General features: G+C 42.4%; 1 protein-coding gene across 1 annotated transcript in view; it reads left to right on the top strand.

Annotated features, from left to right (window-relative positions):
• LOC143858078 (splicing factor U2af large subunit A-like) overlaps nucleotides 1-11,463 on the top strand; it is a 36,186-nt gene extending 24,723 nt beyond the window's left edge. The window contains exons 16-18 of the mRNA XM_077368675.1: nucleotides 5,096-5,177; nucleotides 5,384-5,451; nucleotides 11,156-11,463. Coding sequence (XP_077224790.1) covers nucleotides 5,096-5,177; nucleotides 5,384-5,451; nucleotides 11,156-11,290 — 285 coding nt within the window. The 3' untranslated portion in view covers nucleotides 11,291-11,463. The remainder of the gene's footprint in view (nucleotides 1-5,095; nucleotides 5,178-5,383; nucleotides 5,452-11,155) is intronic.
• The last annotated feature ends 1,182 nt before the right edge of the window (nucleotides 11,464-12,645 follow it).

The raw sequence follows: 12,645 nt of genomic DNA, 5'->3' as shown, positions 1-12,645 counted from the left end.
TGGGGGGGGGAAGAGGGACCAAGATTTTGGGTAGACCTTTAGCTAGGTGAAGTTTTGTTATGCCATGGCTGTAGTATGTGACTACATGTAAAGGAGGGGGCTGAGGGGTTGGATTGGGTGATTAGGCTTAAGAGAAACCTTAATGATAGTGAAATTGTTAGCCTTTCTTCGCTTCTTGGCCTTCGTTGTTCCTTCTATTACTTCTCTTAACTTGACAAAAGAATATGGTCCCTTGATTCACAAGGCTCTTTTTTCTATTACGATTAAAAGAAGGGCTCTTTTTTTAGTAGTTTTTTCTACAGTTTGGTGAGGAAGGACGAGATCGACACCCGTTTCACAAGTATATGATGATCTGCAGCTCTTCTGGAGGGAGTGACTTTTGCTTGGATGGTAGAGAGTAAGATACTCAATACTTGTGATTGGCTCAAAGAGAAGGAAGATCATCTCGCCAACTGGTGCATTCTTTGCAAGAAGGAAGAAGAATTTGTGGATCATTTAATGATTCATTGTTCCTTTGCTCATCTATCATAAAAAGCTTCGGAATTTCCTGGGCGTTCCGTATCATAAAAACTTTGGAGGTTGGTACCTTATGTAACGATTTGACATTTATGGAAAAAGAATTTTTTTTTGAAAGATGACAAATATATTCATACTATGAATAAACATTGGCAACCAGAGGTCCCAACTTGCACATAGTATGGCTGGTCAGAAGCATACTCTTAGACCATAAGAAACTAGAATAAAACTAAAGCATCTTCTTCTCGGTCCCAGCAGAATGGATTTAACCATCCGATCATTCCGTTTACATTCCAAAAAATACCATCCATACAAAAGAACCATCGTGCTTCCAAAATTTCACTTTCAAGAACCTCTCCACAAATCTCCTCAAGGACAAGCAAGGATCAAAACAATAAAATGCCTCCAGTAGCAAAAGACCGAGATCTTTCAAGCTGGTGAGGATATGCTTCGTTTCGTTCACTCCTCTTCTTCAATGATCAGAACAATAAAATGCCTCAAGATGCGAAAGACCAAAATCTCTCAAGCTTTATGAGGATCTGCATTGTTTCATCCGCTCCCAAATCTCCTTTGAAATTTTTTAATGAACCAACTAAAACAGGCATCCCGCCTCAGAGAGAACTACGCATAATCCTCCGGCCAACAACATAAGCACCCCCCACCCAACTACCCATAATCATCCTCCCGCCCTACAACTTATCCTACTTCCAGAAATTGATTCAAACATCCTGCTTGACTTGACTGAGATTAGCATCGACAACTTAAATCCTAGGCCCACTCCCTTACCAGCTAACAACATCTAGAGTCTTAAAACATCAAACTCCTACCAGCATCTAATTGCTAATAACAAACCTAGTTCCAATACCATATACTTAATCCTGTGACCCAGACACAAGAAGAGAAAAGGAAAAAGAAGAGAGATGCAGAAACAAAAGACCCTAATCACATAGACAATTTACAATAGGGAAGTTGGCCTTCTATTTCTTGAGGGCAATCAGCTCTCACTTCCCTTTTCCCGCTGCTTTTCCTTTTTCCATCTTCTCGCGCAAATCCCTTTCTTCCATTCTGAAAAACATTTTCTTCGTTTCATCAATATTTTCATCATATCCTATCCCAAAAACATCGCCAATCGATAACATCTCATCGGACTCGTCGGAAGCGATCTCCTTTTCCTTTGAGACTCTGGCCTCCTCCGAATTCACCTTGATCTCCTTCCCACTTCTATCTTCCACATGTACAAGACGAGAGCGAACCAAATGGCTGACCTCCATATCCAGAGAATCTATAGAGATCTTCAGTAGGCTGTACCTTTTCTCTATTCTCATCCGCCATCTGCACTTCGCAACGCAAAAGCCTGTCTTTACGTTCCTCTTCCAAAGCCTCTTTGAAATGAGGAAGCTTGTAAACTGGGACAGATATATCTTTGAAATTTCGCTTGCTGGTCAGCTTGAAAAACTCCTCCCTATTCTCTCTTGCATCTTTTTTAACACTTAAACTGAAAGACTCCTCCGCATTCTTCCCTATCTTTGACATTTCGCTTGCCGGTCAACTTGAAAAACTCCTCCCCCTCTGTTTCTCTTCAAAGAGAAACAGAGGGGGATAGGGAAGATTTTAACTGAAATCAAATCGACCTCATTTATGGATTAGAAATGGAAAGAACCTCTCTAACTACAGGATGAGCAACATCCTAATAAATTGGAGGATGATTATCTTCAAAAAAGGTATGAAGATTAAAATTTCTCCAAGGTGCCCCTCTCCCTCTTAGTTGAGTGAAGTTCATTTTTGAGGGAAGCTGTAATGGCAATCTTGGACGAGCAGGTATTGTAGGTTTACTTCGGGCTGGTAATGGACATATCTTATTGTTCTTCTTTGGACCGGTGAGGGTTTGTGATTCTAATGATTTGGAAACGAGAGCCCTCCTTTGGGGTTGAGGCGGTATGCAAGTTCAAGGTTAGGTCCTTTAAGCATTGAAGGCTGACTGTACGAAAGCCTTGGCTTGGGCAAGGAAAAAAGCAATATGTTTGAAGAAATTAGTGGACATTATATCGGAAATTAGAGAACTATGCTTGATTTTAGGCTCGGAAATCCATCATATGAACAAGTTAGCTAATGAGCAAACAGATAAGTCGGGGGAAGAGGGAGCGGAGAAAGATGAGGTGGTTTTTGAGAGGTCCCACATCAGAAGAGGAGGGAAAGATTCTAGGCTCTATATGTGGGGACTCCCTCTCCCTCTGTGGACGCATTTTCAGCATTTCCAAGGTGCAGGCCGTGCGAAGTGGGTCGGGCATGGTTAGTGCTATTGAAAAACAAAACCAGGGAGGGTAAAAGACCCAAAACCGGACAATAATTACACAGTGGGGTTGGGACATGACAGAATTGTATCAGAGTGGACCTCTTCTAGTACGTTGTGCCAGCGAGGACATTGGCCCCTCCCGCCCGGGGGGTGGGGGTGCGTGAGGCCGTGCGGGCATGGTTAGTGCTATTGAAAAACAACACCAGGGAGGGTAAAAGACCCAGAACCGGACTATAATTACACAGTGGGGTTGGGACATGACAGAATGGTATCAGAGTGGACCTCCTCTAGTACGTTGTGCCAGAGAGGACATTGGCCCCCCCCCGCCGGGGGGGGTGGGGCGTGGGTGAGATTTCACATCAGAAGAGGAGGGAAAGATTCTGGGCTATTTATCCGTGGACTCCCTCTGCCTGTGTAGACGTGTTTTCAGCATCTCTAAGGGGCCCGCCCCATGGAGTGGGTCAGGCACAGTTAGTGCTGCTGGAAAACAAAATCAGGGAGGGTAGAAGATCCAGAATCGGACAATATTTACTGTGGGGTCGGGGCGTGACAGTGATAATTGGCTCATTTTTTAGATGAGGGCAATAGGGATGTTGGAGGGTAAGTTGAGTAGGTGGGAGTTTTTTAGGTTTTCACGGATATATATACCCTGATGGACGCCTTGTCCCTGTTATATGTTTCCAGGTGACTGGTTTTCTTGAATAAAATTTTAGTTACTGTTCAAAAGAATGAGGGTAGTTTATTTTATTTTCTCTTTTTCATTTTCAATAAAACTAGGACTAGTTTTCAGCTTTGACACTGGTTAAAGTGATTTAGTCAAATCCAAAAATTATCAGAATGGCAAGTCTTTTCATAAATTAACTAAAGCAACCTCATCTTTCCTCAAATTTTTTTTTTTTTTTGAATAGTAACTGATTTCATTAAAAAGGGAAGACCGAGAGAGTCCCCCCACACACACCACATTACAAACACGCCCAGACAGAGAAAAAACAAAAAAGAACTTAAGGAGGAAGAAAGTCGAAGAGCTCCAAAGCCTGCTTCACAGCCCCATCTTTAGCCAGCTTATCCGCTACTTCATTAGCAGATCTTCTTACGTGTTGATACACCGTAGCGCACCCCACCGTAATATCCTTTATTTCATCGAAGAAGCGAAGAAATCTCCAAAGAGGAACCAAAGAACCCTTAAGCTACCTAATGACATTTAACGAGTCACCTTCCACAATAGTGCTGTCCATCCTTGCTCTCCCTAAGAGTAACACACCTTGATGAGCTGCTCTAACTTCAGCTTTGTTAGAGCAGCTCAAATTTGCCTCAAATTACAAATTACAAACATGAAAGTGGTTGACATGAGTTAAGACTCAATGAGCAAAGAATAAAATAAAATGGACTTCTCAAACTTGCCTAAGGAAAAGCATTTAAGTCATATAAATGAAAATGAAAAATGGTCCACATACAGTGGTCTCTAGACTCTCTACTCCTATGAGACGAGTTCCGTTCTAATCATGTGAATCCCACCCAATTGATGATTAAATGAGTCCTGCCATGGATGGCCTGGGCTTAAAAATCTCAATGGATAGTACCTCTAAAATTATAGTGTGAAAGAACAGAAAGTATGTTAACACTATGCCTAAGTATAGCCTTGTTACATGTTGAACATAACACTTTTAAAGTAGAATACCTTTGGTACACATGATCGTCACACATTACTTATCAAAAAGGGAATTATCATTTCTTCCCGTACATAGGTTACGTCAAACATCTCTTCTCCGGTCAAGTATTAACTATCAACCAGTATAAAACTATAAATTAATGTATGTTCCTTGAAATAATACATGTAGATGCGCGATAAGTATCGATGAATAGGCTAAACTAAATTTGCAATATAAATATGAATATTCATATGGATATGTATAAATAACATAGCATAAGATTCGCATCTTGACTTTAGTGCAATTAGCCGCTTACAGACTGAGAATAGGAAAGGGTTCACTAGCTTAATTGTTCAAATCATGTAGCATGGTAGTTAATCAGACACCCACTCTCTTTATACAAGATGGATATGTTTTTGTCTTTATTGTGTATTTAATCTAAATTCAGGAACATTTGTGATTCTTAAGGTGTTGATAGTAGCACAATCCCTTGAATCTTCTCTTACTGGAAAGCAGATGAAAATGCTGGTGCTGCGTAGTTTTTTTGTAATCACACAAGCATGTGCATATTTATCTGTTGTAGTTTTCATTCTTGAATTAATTAATGGCTGTCAATGCTAAATGGATCTATGTTAAGGTGGTATCTGCCGATGAGCTGAGGGAAGATGAAGAGTATGAAGAAATATTGGAAGATATGAGGGAGGAGGGTGGGAAGTTTGGTAAGTATAGTTCTCATCCTGAAATGTTTACTTGTCTATGTTTTTTTGCTTTTCTCTGCTAAGCATTGTGGAGACTTGAAAAATGAGTTCATCACCTTCTTTTCTGTACAATTCGGAAACAGAGATGTGGATAAATGTTATCTTTCAAAATGCTCTTCTTGAATGCAATGCGGTCTGATATGATCTTCTTTGCATCGATCAACCAGGGCCACTGGTGAATGTGATTATCCCTCGCCCAAACCCGAATGGGGAGCATACTTCAGGAGTTGGAAAGGTATTTTTTCTGTGTGCCTGTGTAGGTTTGGGCAGTTATATGATAAGATTGAAACATATATTATCACAAAAAATAAATAAATAAAAAAATCCAATGTCACTAGTATAATATATAGAAAGTGCATTTGTTTGTGTCTGTGTGGAGTTGTTTTTTTTAAGCTTTTCCCATAGTACCTAGAATGCCCTCTACTTTTTTTTTGAATGGTAAATATGTCATTAATAAAATAAATGTTACATGGCCAACCAAGCTAGTCAGCAAAAAAGAAGAGTAACAAAGAATAATACATAAATGCAAAACAGCAAACCCTCAGCGTGGAAGGAAATCCAAAAATCCTGTATCTTGTCTCACTACTACGTCCCTCGCAAGTTTGTCCGCTTCCGAATTAGCGGATCTCTTGACATGCTTAAAATGGACTTGCGAAGTACCAACCCAATCCCTAATCTCATCCATCCAACGGGCAAATCTCCATGGGACACCCTTGCCATCCTTAAGCCACCCGATAGCATTAAGTGAATCCCCTTCTACTATAACCTTAGATAAGGCGTGACTCTACAAGTATCTAAGGCCTTGAAGTGCCGCTCTAATTTCCGCATCATTGGAATCGGCCTCCCCAATCTGTTAGAATATGTAGAATGCTTAAGGGCATAACTGTCTTTGTACTATCCTCGTTATTATAAACACATGTGTAAGGGGGAGACATCCCTAACTTACTCAAACCCTTCCTGGCATTCTTTCTCTATACCATGGTATTAGAGCCCTAGGGTTACGATGCCCTAGGGACCATTGGAGAAGCTCTCCCCTCACCCATCTCTTCTCTCCCTTCACCCTTCGCACCACGCCCCCCCTCACCGCATCTCTCTCTCTCTCTCTCTCTCTCTCTCTCTCTCTCACACACACACACACACACACACACACACACACACACACTTATCACCATTAGCCACCATCTTCCTCCAAACAATGCGATGAACAGTGCTTTTGATGTAACTTTTCTCTTTCTTTGTATTTTTGTGGACCATCTCGGTTCCATTCTTTCAATATATTGCCATTTCAAAAAAAAAAAAATGCGGTGAAGAGTACCTTGAATAGTGCCGTGAACAACGCCCCTCTCTCTCTCTCTCTAACCCTTTCTCTTTCTCCCATCCACACCCGCAGCCCTTACCCTCATTCGAAGCCCCTCCACCCCTACTCGTCACACCATATATTTTTTCCCTACACCTAGAACCCTTCAGCCTTAACTTTTTTTTACTTCATAAATCTTCTTTCTCCCTTCTTCTAATGGTGTAAATCCTCTTCCTACACCTTTCTTTATCTTCTTATCTTGTCCGCGGCTTCATCTTTCTTTTCTATGTTGATGTACGTTTCTCTCTCTCTCTCTCTCTCTCTCTCTCTCTCAGGGAGCCGCGCTATGTCCCTTGGACCCATCTAGTCTCTTAAATCATCTTTTTTTTTTCTCTTGCCGACTTTCATGATTGCTATCTTCATTATCTCTGTCTTTATGGAGCCTCCTGTTATTGGGGATCCTTCTATCAGCGCGACCTCTCTAGTTCATGCCACATCATCATCGTCGGCTATTTCCTCTTCGAGCTATCCGTCTTTTGTGGAGGGCTCATACCCACAGGTGACCACTATCAAACTAGACGGGACTAATTACTTGACTTGGAAGGTCGTAGTTGAGACATATCTCCTTGCTTGAGGCAAGGCTCGCCTTATTAGCAGGCCCCTCCAGCTACACTGATCCCTCTTGTGTGCGCTGGGAATTGGAGGATGCTCTGATTCGCACCCTCTTTTGGCAGAGTATGACTCCTATTACTGGCACCATGATGTTCCTCCCTATGTCGAAGGAGATCTGAGGATCATACTATGCTACTCTACTCGGGAGTAGCCAATCTGACTCGAATATGTGCCACATACTCTGAGTGGATGCGTCTTCATCGTGGTGACATGTCTCTGCTGCCCATTATGGCCAGTTTGTCTCCCTATGCCAGCAGCTTGATGTCTTTATGCCTCTCACGTCTGATATCATTGTTCTTGCGCGTCAGCGGGACCAGATTCGTGTTATCCATTACCTCGACATTCTGGGTCCTGAGTTCATTAATCTTCGTCAGCAGTTTATCGGCTCTAGCACTATTCCCTCTATCACAGAGGTTTACTCGCGTGCTCAGAAGTGTCTTTTGATTGATGCTTCCCCGAATGTCTCTATTTTTCCTGATAGTTCTATTCTGGCTACCTATGATAGTGGTGGCTGCACTGGTCGCGGAGGTGGGTCTTTGAGCCGTGGTCGGAGCCGCGGTGGCCGTGTTGGTGGGGGGTCGTGGTCGCCCTTATTGTTCACACTGTCAGCGAGAGGGCCACTATCTTGACACTTGTTTTCAGCTGCATCCAGAGCTTCGTCAGTCCCACTCGGCCCATCTCTCTATTGCTAGTTCTCCAACTGCTCCTCCTTACCCTGCTACTGCGCTAGTGATGTCCAATGATTCTTTCACAGTCTCCAAGGCTGACTTTGAGGAGCTTCAACGTCTTCACTTGGGCGCCCATCCTACTGCTGGCTTTGCATAGCCAGGTAGCTCGAACACTACACTTCTCTCTAGCTCTGGTTCCTGGATTATTGATTCGGGGGCTTCGAACTACATGACTAGTAACTCTTCCCAGCTTAGTTCTTTTCGTCCATTTTATTCTGCTTTGCTGTCCATTACTCTTGCTGATGGCACCACTACTCTTATCTCTATTGTTGATAGTAGGGGTGCAACTCGGGTTGGGTTGGGTCGCGTCGGGTTGGCCTCAACCCGACCCAACCCGAGGAACCCATTTTTCCAACCCAACCCGACCCAACCCGATTTCACCATTTGTTTGATTTCTCCATTTTATTTTTTTATTTCCATCTCATCCTAGTCATTAGATGTTCCCCAACAAGAGGGTTAATTAGGACAACTTTCACCAAGTTTTTTATTTCTGTCTAGATTTGAGTTATACAATGACAAAACAAACAAAGAAGTAAAATTTTTATACATATCGGAATTGGAAATCGGGTTTTGGGTCGGGTTGGGTTGCCCGACACCCCAACCTGATTTCCAATTCGGGTTGATTTTTCCCAACCCAACCCAACCCGATTTTTGAAAAAACTTAACTCGACCCAACCCAAATTCGAGTTCAACCCGACCCAAGTTGCACCCCTAGTTGGTAGTATCTCTCATCATCTTGGCATTCCGCTTTTGTCTTTGAGTCCGAGCCCTTCTTTCCACAGGTTCTTGCAACCCTGAGTCCTACTCCCGACTCACAGATTGCAATCCCTCTCCCGGTACTCCCGGACCATGTCGTGTATTCTTCACCATCTTCATCAGTGGATGTCCCTGCATCGACCTCTGTCCCTGTATCAGTTTCTGTACCTTCGGGGCCTCCTGCTCCTTTGAAGTGTTACCAGCGACGTCGATGGGCAGATCATCCACCACCTCTTCCAGCCTCATCTTCTCAGCCAGAGATTCAGAGTTCTCTCAGATATCACCTCTTCCTTCCCTTATGGTACCTTTTGATTCCGCAATTGCTTCCTTTACTCGCTCACACTCGACTACTCACCCTATTTCTCACTTTGTTTCATATGATAATCTCACCCCTGCTTTTCGAGGTTTTGTATCTTCCATGTCCTCTGTTTCTCTACCTCAATCTGTGGCCGAAGCTCTCTGTCTCATCCAGGCTGGCGTGCTGCCATGGATCTAGAGAGGGGTGGGCTTCATACTAATCAGACTTGGGATTAGTTCCTCTCCCATCTAGTGCTCGGCTTGTTGGATGTCGATGGGTGTTCTCTGTTAAGTATCAGCTAGATGGGACTGTTGAGCGTTTGAAAGCACGCTTCGTCGCCAAAGGGTATACTTAGACCTTTGGCGTTGATTACACTGAGACATTCTCACCTGTTGCAAAGATTCCTTATGTTCAAGTGTTACTTTCTCTGGCAGTAAATCATGCTTGGCCTCTTTATCAACTCGATGTGAAGAATGCCTTTCTCCATGGCGACCTCACTGAGGAGGTTTACATGGAGCAACCTCCTGGATATGTTGCTCAGGGGGAGCTGTCCTCCTCTGTCTGTCGCCTGAGAAAGTCTCTTTATGGTTTAAACAATCTCCAAGAGCATGGTTTGGAAGATTCAGTGAAGCAGTCACTCATTTTGGAATGAAACAATGTTCTGTTGACCGTTCAGTTTTCAGTCATCAGTCCACAGATGGTTGTATATTTTTGATAGTGTATGTGGACGATATTATTATCACTAGTAGTGATTCAGGGGTATACAGAAATTGAAGACGTTCTTGCAGAAAGAATTCTCTATTAAGGATCTGGGTCGCCTAAGGTACTTTCTTGGGATAGAGGTGCCACGTTCTTCTCAAGGCCTCTCTCTATCAGAGAGGAAGTATGTGTTGGATTTATTAGAAGAGACAGGAAATCCTGTAGTGGAACCTGCATCTGCACTCATGGATCCTAATGTGAAGCTTATCTGTTGGATGACTCTGGCAGATAGAGGAGATTGGTTGGGAAGTTCATATACCTTACAGTTACTTGTCCAGACATTTCGTATGCTGTAGGGGCAGTTAGTCAGTACATGATCTCTCATCGTACCTCTCATTGGGCTCTGCCGTAATCCAGATTCTCAAGTACTTGAAAGGTGCTCCAGGAAGAGGCTTGTTGTTTAAGAGGCATGGTAATATGAGAATTGAAGGTTTTTCTGATGCAGATTGGGCAGGATCTCCAGCAGATAGGAGGTCGACAACTGGTTAAAGTACCTTTATAGGAGGGAACTTGGTGTCATAGCGAAGCAAGAAACAAGACGTCATAGCCAAGTCCAGTGCTGAAGCTGAATACACTGAATACAAGGCCATGACACATACGAGTGCTGCTCTGGTCGCGCTCATTATTGTTTGAGATTGGTGTTGTTCCCTCTTCCCCTTCTAGGTTGTGTTGTGATAACAAGGCTGCCATATATATTGCTACTAATCCTGTTTTCCATGAACGAACGAAGCACATTCAGGTGGACTACCATTTTATTCGTCGGAGAATCGAGAGAGAGAGAGATATCCACAATCTTCACTCGATCCATAGATCAGCTGGCAGATATGTTTACAAAGGTGAAGATAGACAGACTTGACACTAAACTATCCTGATGTGCACCAAATCCAAACCTCTTAATCGGACCCAACTCGGGGAACATATTGCAGTTCCAAAGTCTCAACTCGGCGAACATATTGCGGTTCCAAAGTCTCCAATAATCTAGAAAGCTGATCAAATTCCCAGTCAAAGAACTGCCTTAGACTCGTTATAACATGGTGACCAGAGGGAAACCCAATACATCGACACAGTCACGCCATTATTTGAAAAGTTTGAAAGATATATATGATTACATAAAGCATTATTTTATGGGTACGAAATGTACAGAAATGCATCTATACTGATAGAACTATATCAACCCACTTTTTTCGGTATCTTTGTTCTATCTCTTTATTAGAATTGCGTCACTGGCTCAATAACTTACAAAGAGAAAGAACTTTATCAAAAGAAAATTTAGGGAAAGAATTTCTAAATAATGAGATGGCGGAACCTCAAATGGCACTGAACGATTTGAGTGGCAATATCAACTTCTTGTATGGAATTTTTTTTTTACGGATGGGTAACAGTTACATGAATTGCCCGAGTTGATAGGAATGTGGTGGGATTGTTTCAGGTGTTCTTGGAGTATGCGGACACCGAAGGTTCCGCCAAGGCAAAAGCCGCGCTTAACGGAAGGAGGTTCGGTGGTAATGTGGTTACTGCAGTCTATTTTCCAGAAGAAAAGTTTGCTTGCGGAGAGTACGAGTGACAAACGGCAAGTCAGAGAGGCCATTTTTATTTGTACAGTAACCAACAATAGTTCTTGACTTGGTTGATTGACTTGGATTTTATTTTCAGTAATTTGAATTATTCCTCTCCTTTTGATCGAAACATGTAGTGCTCTTGATTCTATCTCATACAGTACTGATTTTGTTGCTTTGATTTTCATAATCTTGGGAAATTACAGGATTAATCACAAGATTGAATCCTGTACGTTCACTTATTCTTGAGTCTTTGTTATAACTGAACATGGATATACTTGTTGAGAAAGGGAGGTGTGGATTTCCTTAGAAGGTGGGACCAAGGATTCTATTAGCCACATATACTATTCTCAATCAAAAAGGGCAAAATGTAGTATGTGTTTATGTAGCTATTGGTCAAAAAGCATTTTCTGTGCCTTAGGTTTATCTGATATACAACACTCATATCCAGGGGTGCAAGTTTGGCCATGTGAACCCTGACCCGCCCTTAACAAAGTAGTCCATTTTTTGCCTCCACAGTTCGAATGGTTAGGATGATCCTGTGGATCTGATTTTTTATGGACACCCTATCTATGTGAGGGCCTTAAAAATGAATGGTTTGGATCACCCAAATAATGTGGCCCCCACTATATTTTAAGCTAGTGTGTAGATAACTTATCTACACATGTGTCGGAACATTTTCTCATATATATATATATATATATATATATATATATATATATATATATATATATATATATATAAGCTTTTACTTTTGGCTTAATCTTGGGTTCAAGTGTGCTTACTGTTTTGAATGTGATCGCTAAACCATACAGACAAATGTGCCCGTGCTCAACGGAGGGCACAACGGAGATCCAATGCATTGGGTCATCATAAATTCCTTTGAATTGCCCCAGTGCATGAAAAAAATTGATGTGTCACACTTATCTTCGTATACTTTATTTTATATCAATCATGCCTCAATTGAATAAATTCACTTATTTCACACAATTCTTCTGGTCATGCCTTCTCCTCTTTACTTTTTATATTCCCATATGCAATGATGGAGATGGAGTACTTGGGATCAGCAGAATTCTCAAACTACGGAACCAACTGGTTTCACACCGGGGGGCCGATTATTGACCCAGTGACCGGGGTAGAGCTAGTTGGAGAGACATTACCTAGCCTTTGTCCGCATCAGTGGTTGTCCCACCACCGGAAGCAGAGGAAGCTAACCGAGTTGACTAAGAATCAGTCGTTTACCTCGCTCGGTTTTCTTCTTTTTCTTTTTCACTAGGGTCAATCAGGGCCGACCCGGCTCGGCCCAATCAGGGCGGGTCAGGGCTGGGCTATACTCTGTAGGGCGGGCATTGGGTTGAGGTTT

This window comes from Tasmannia lanceolata, unplaced genomic scaffold, assembly GCF_043159265.1.
Source record: "Tasmannia lanceolata isolate RefF3 unplaced genomic scaffold, GAP_Taslan_0.1 ptg000025l, whole genome shotgun sequence".
In the NCBI taxonomy this organism is placed as follows: Eukaryota; Viridiplantae; Streptophyta; class Magnoliopsida; order Canellales; family Winteraceae; genus Tasmannia; species Tasmannia lanceolata.
The sequence above is the reverse complement of the archived record's forward strand: the minus strand, read 5'-3'. Positions and strand labels throughout refer to the sequence as shown.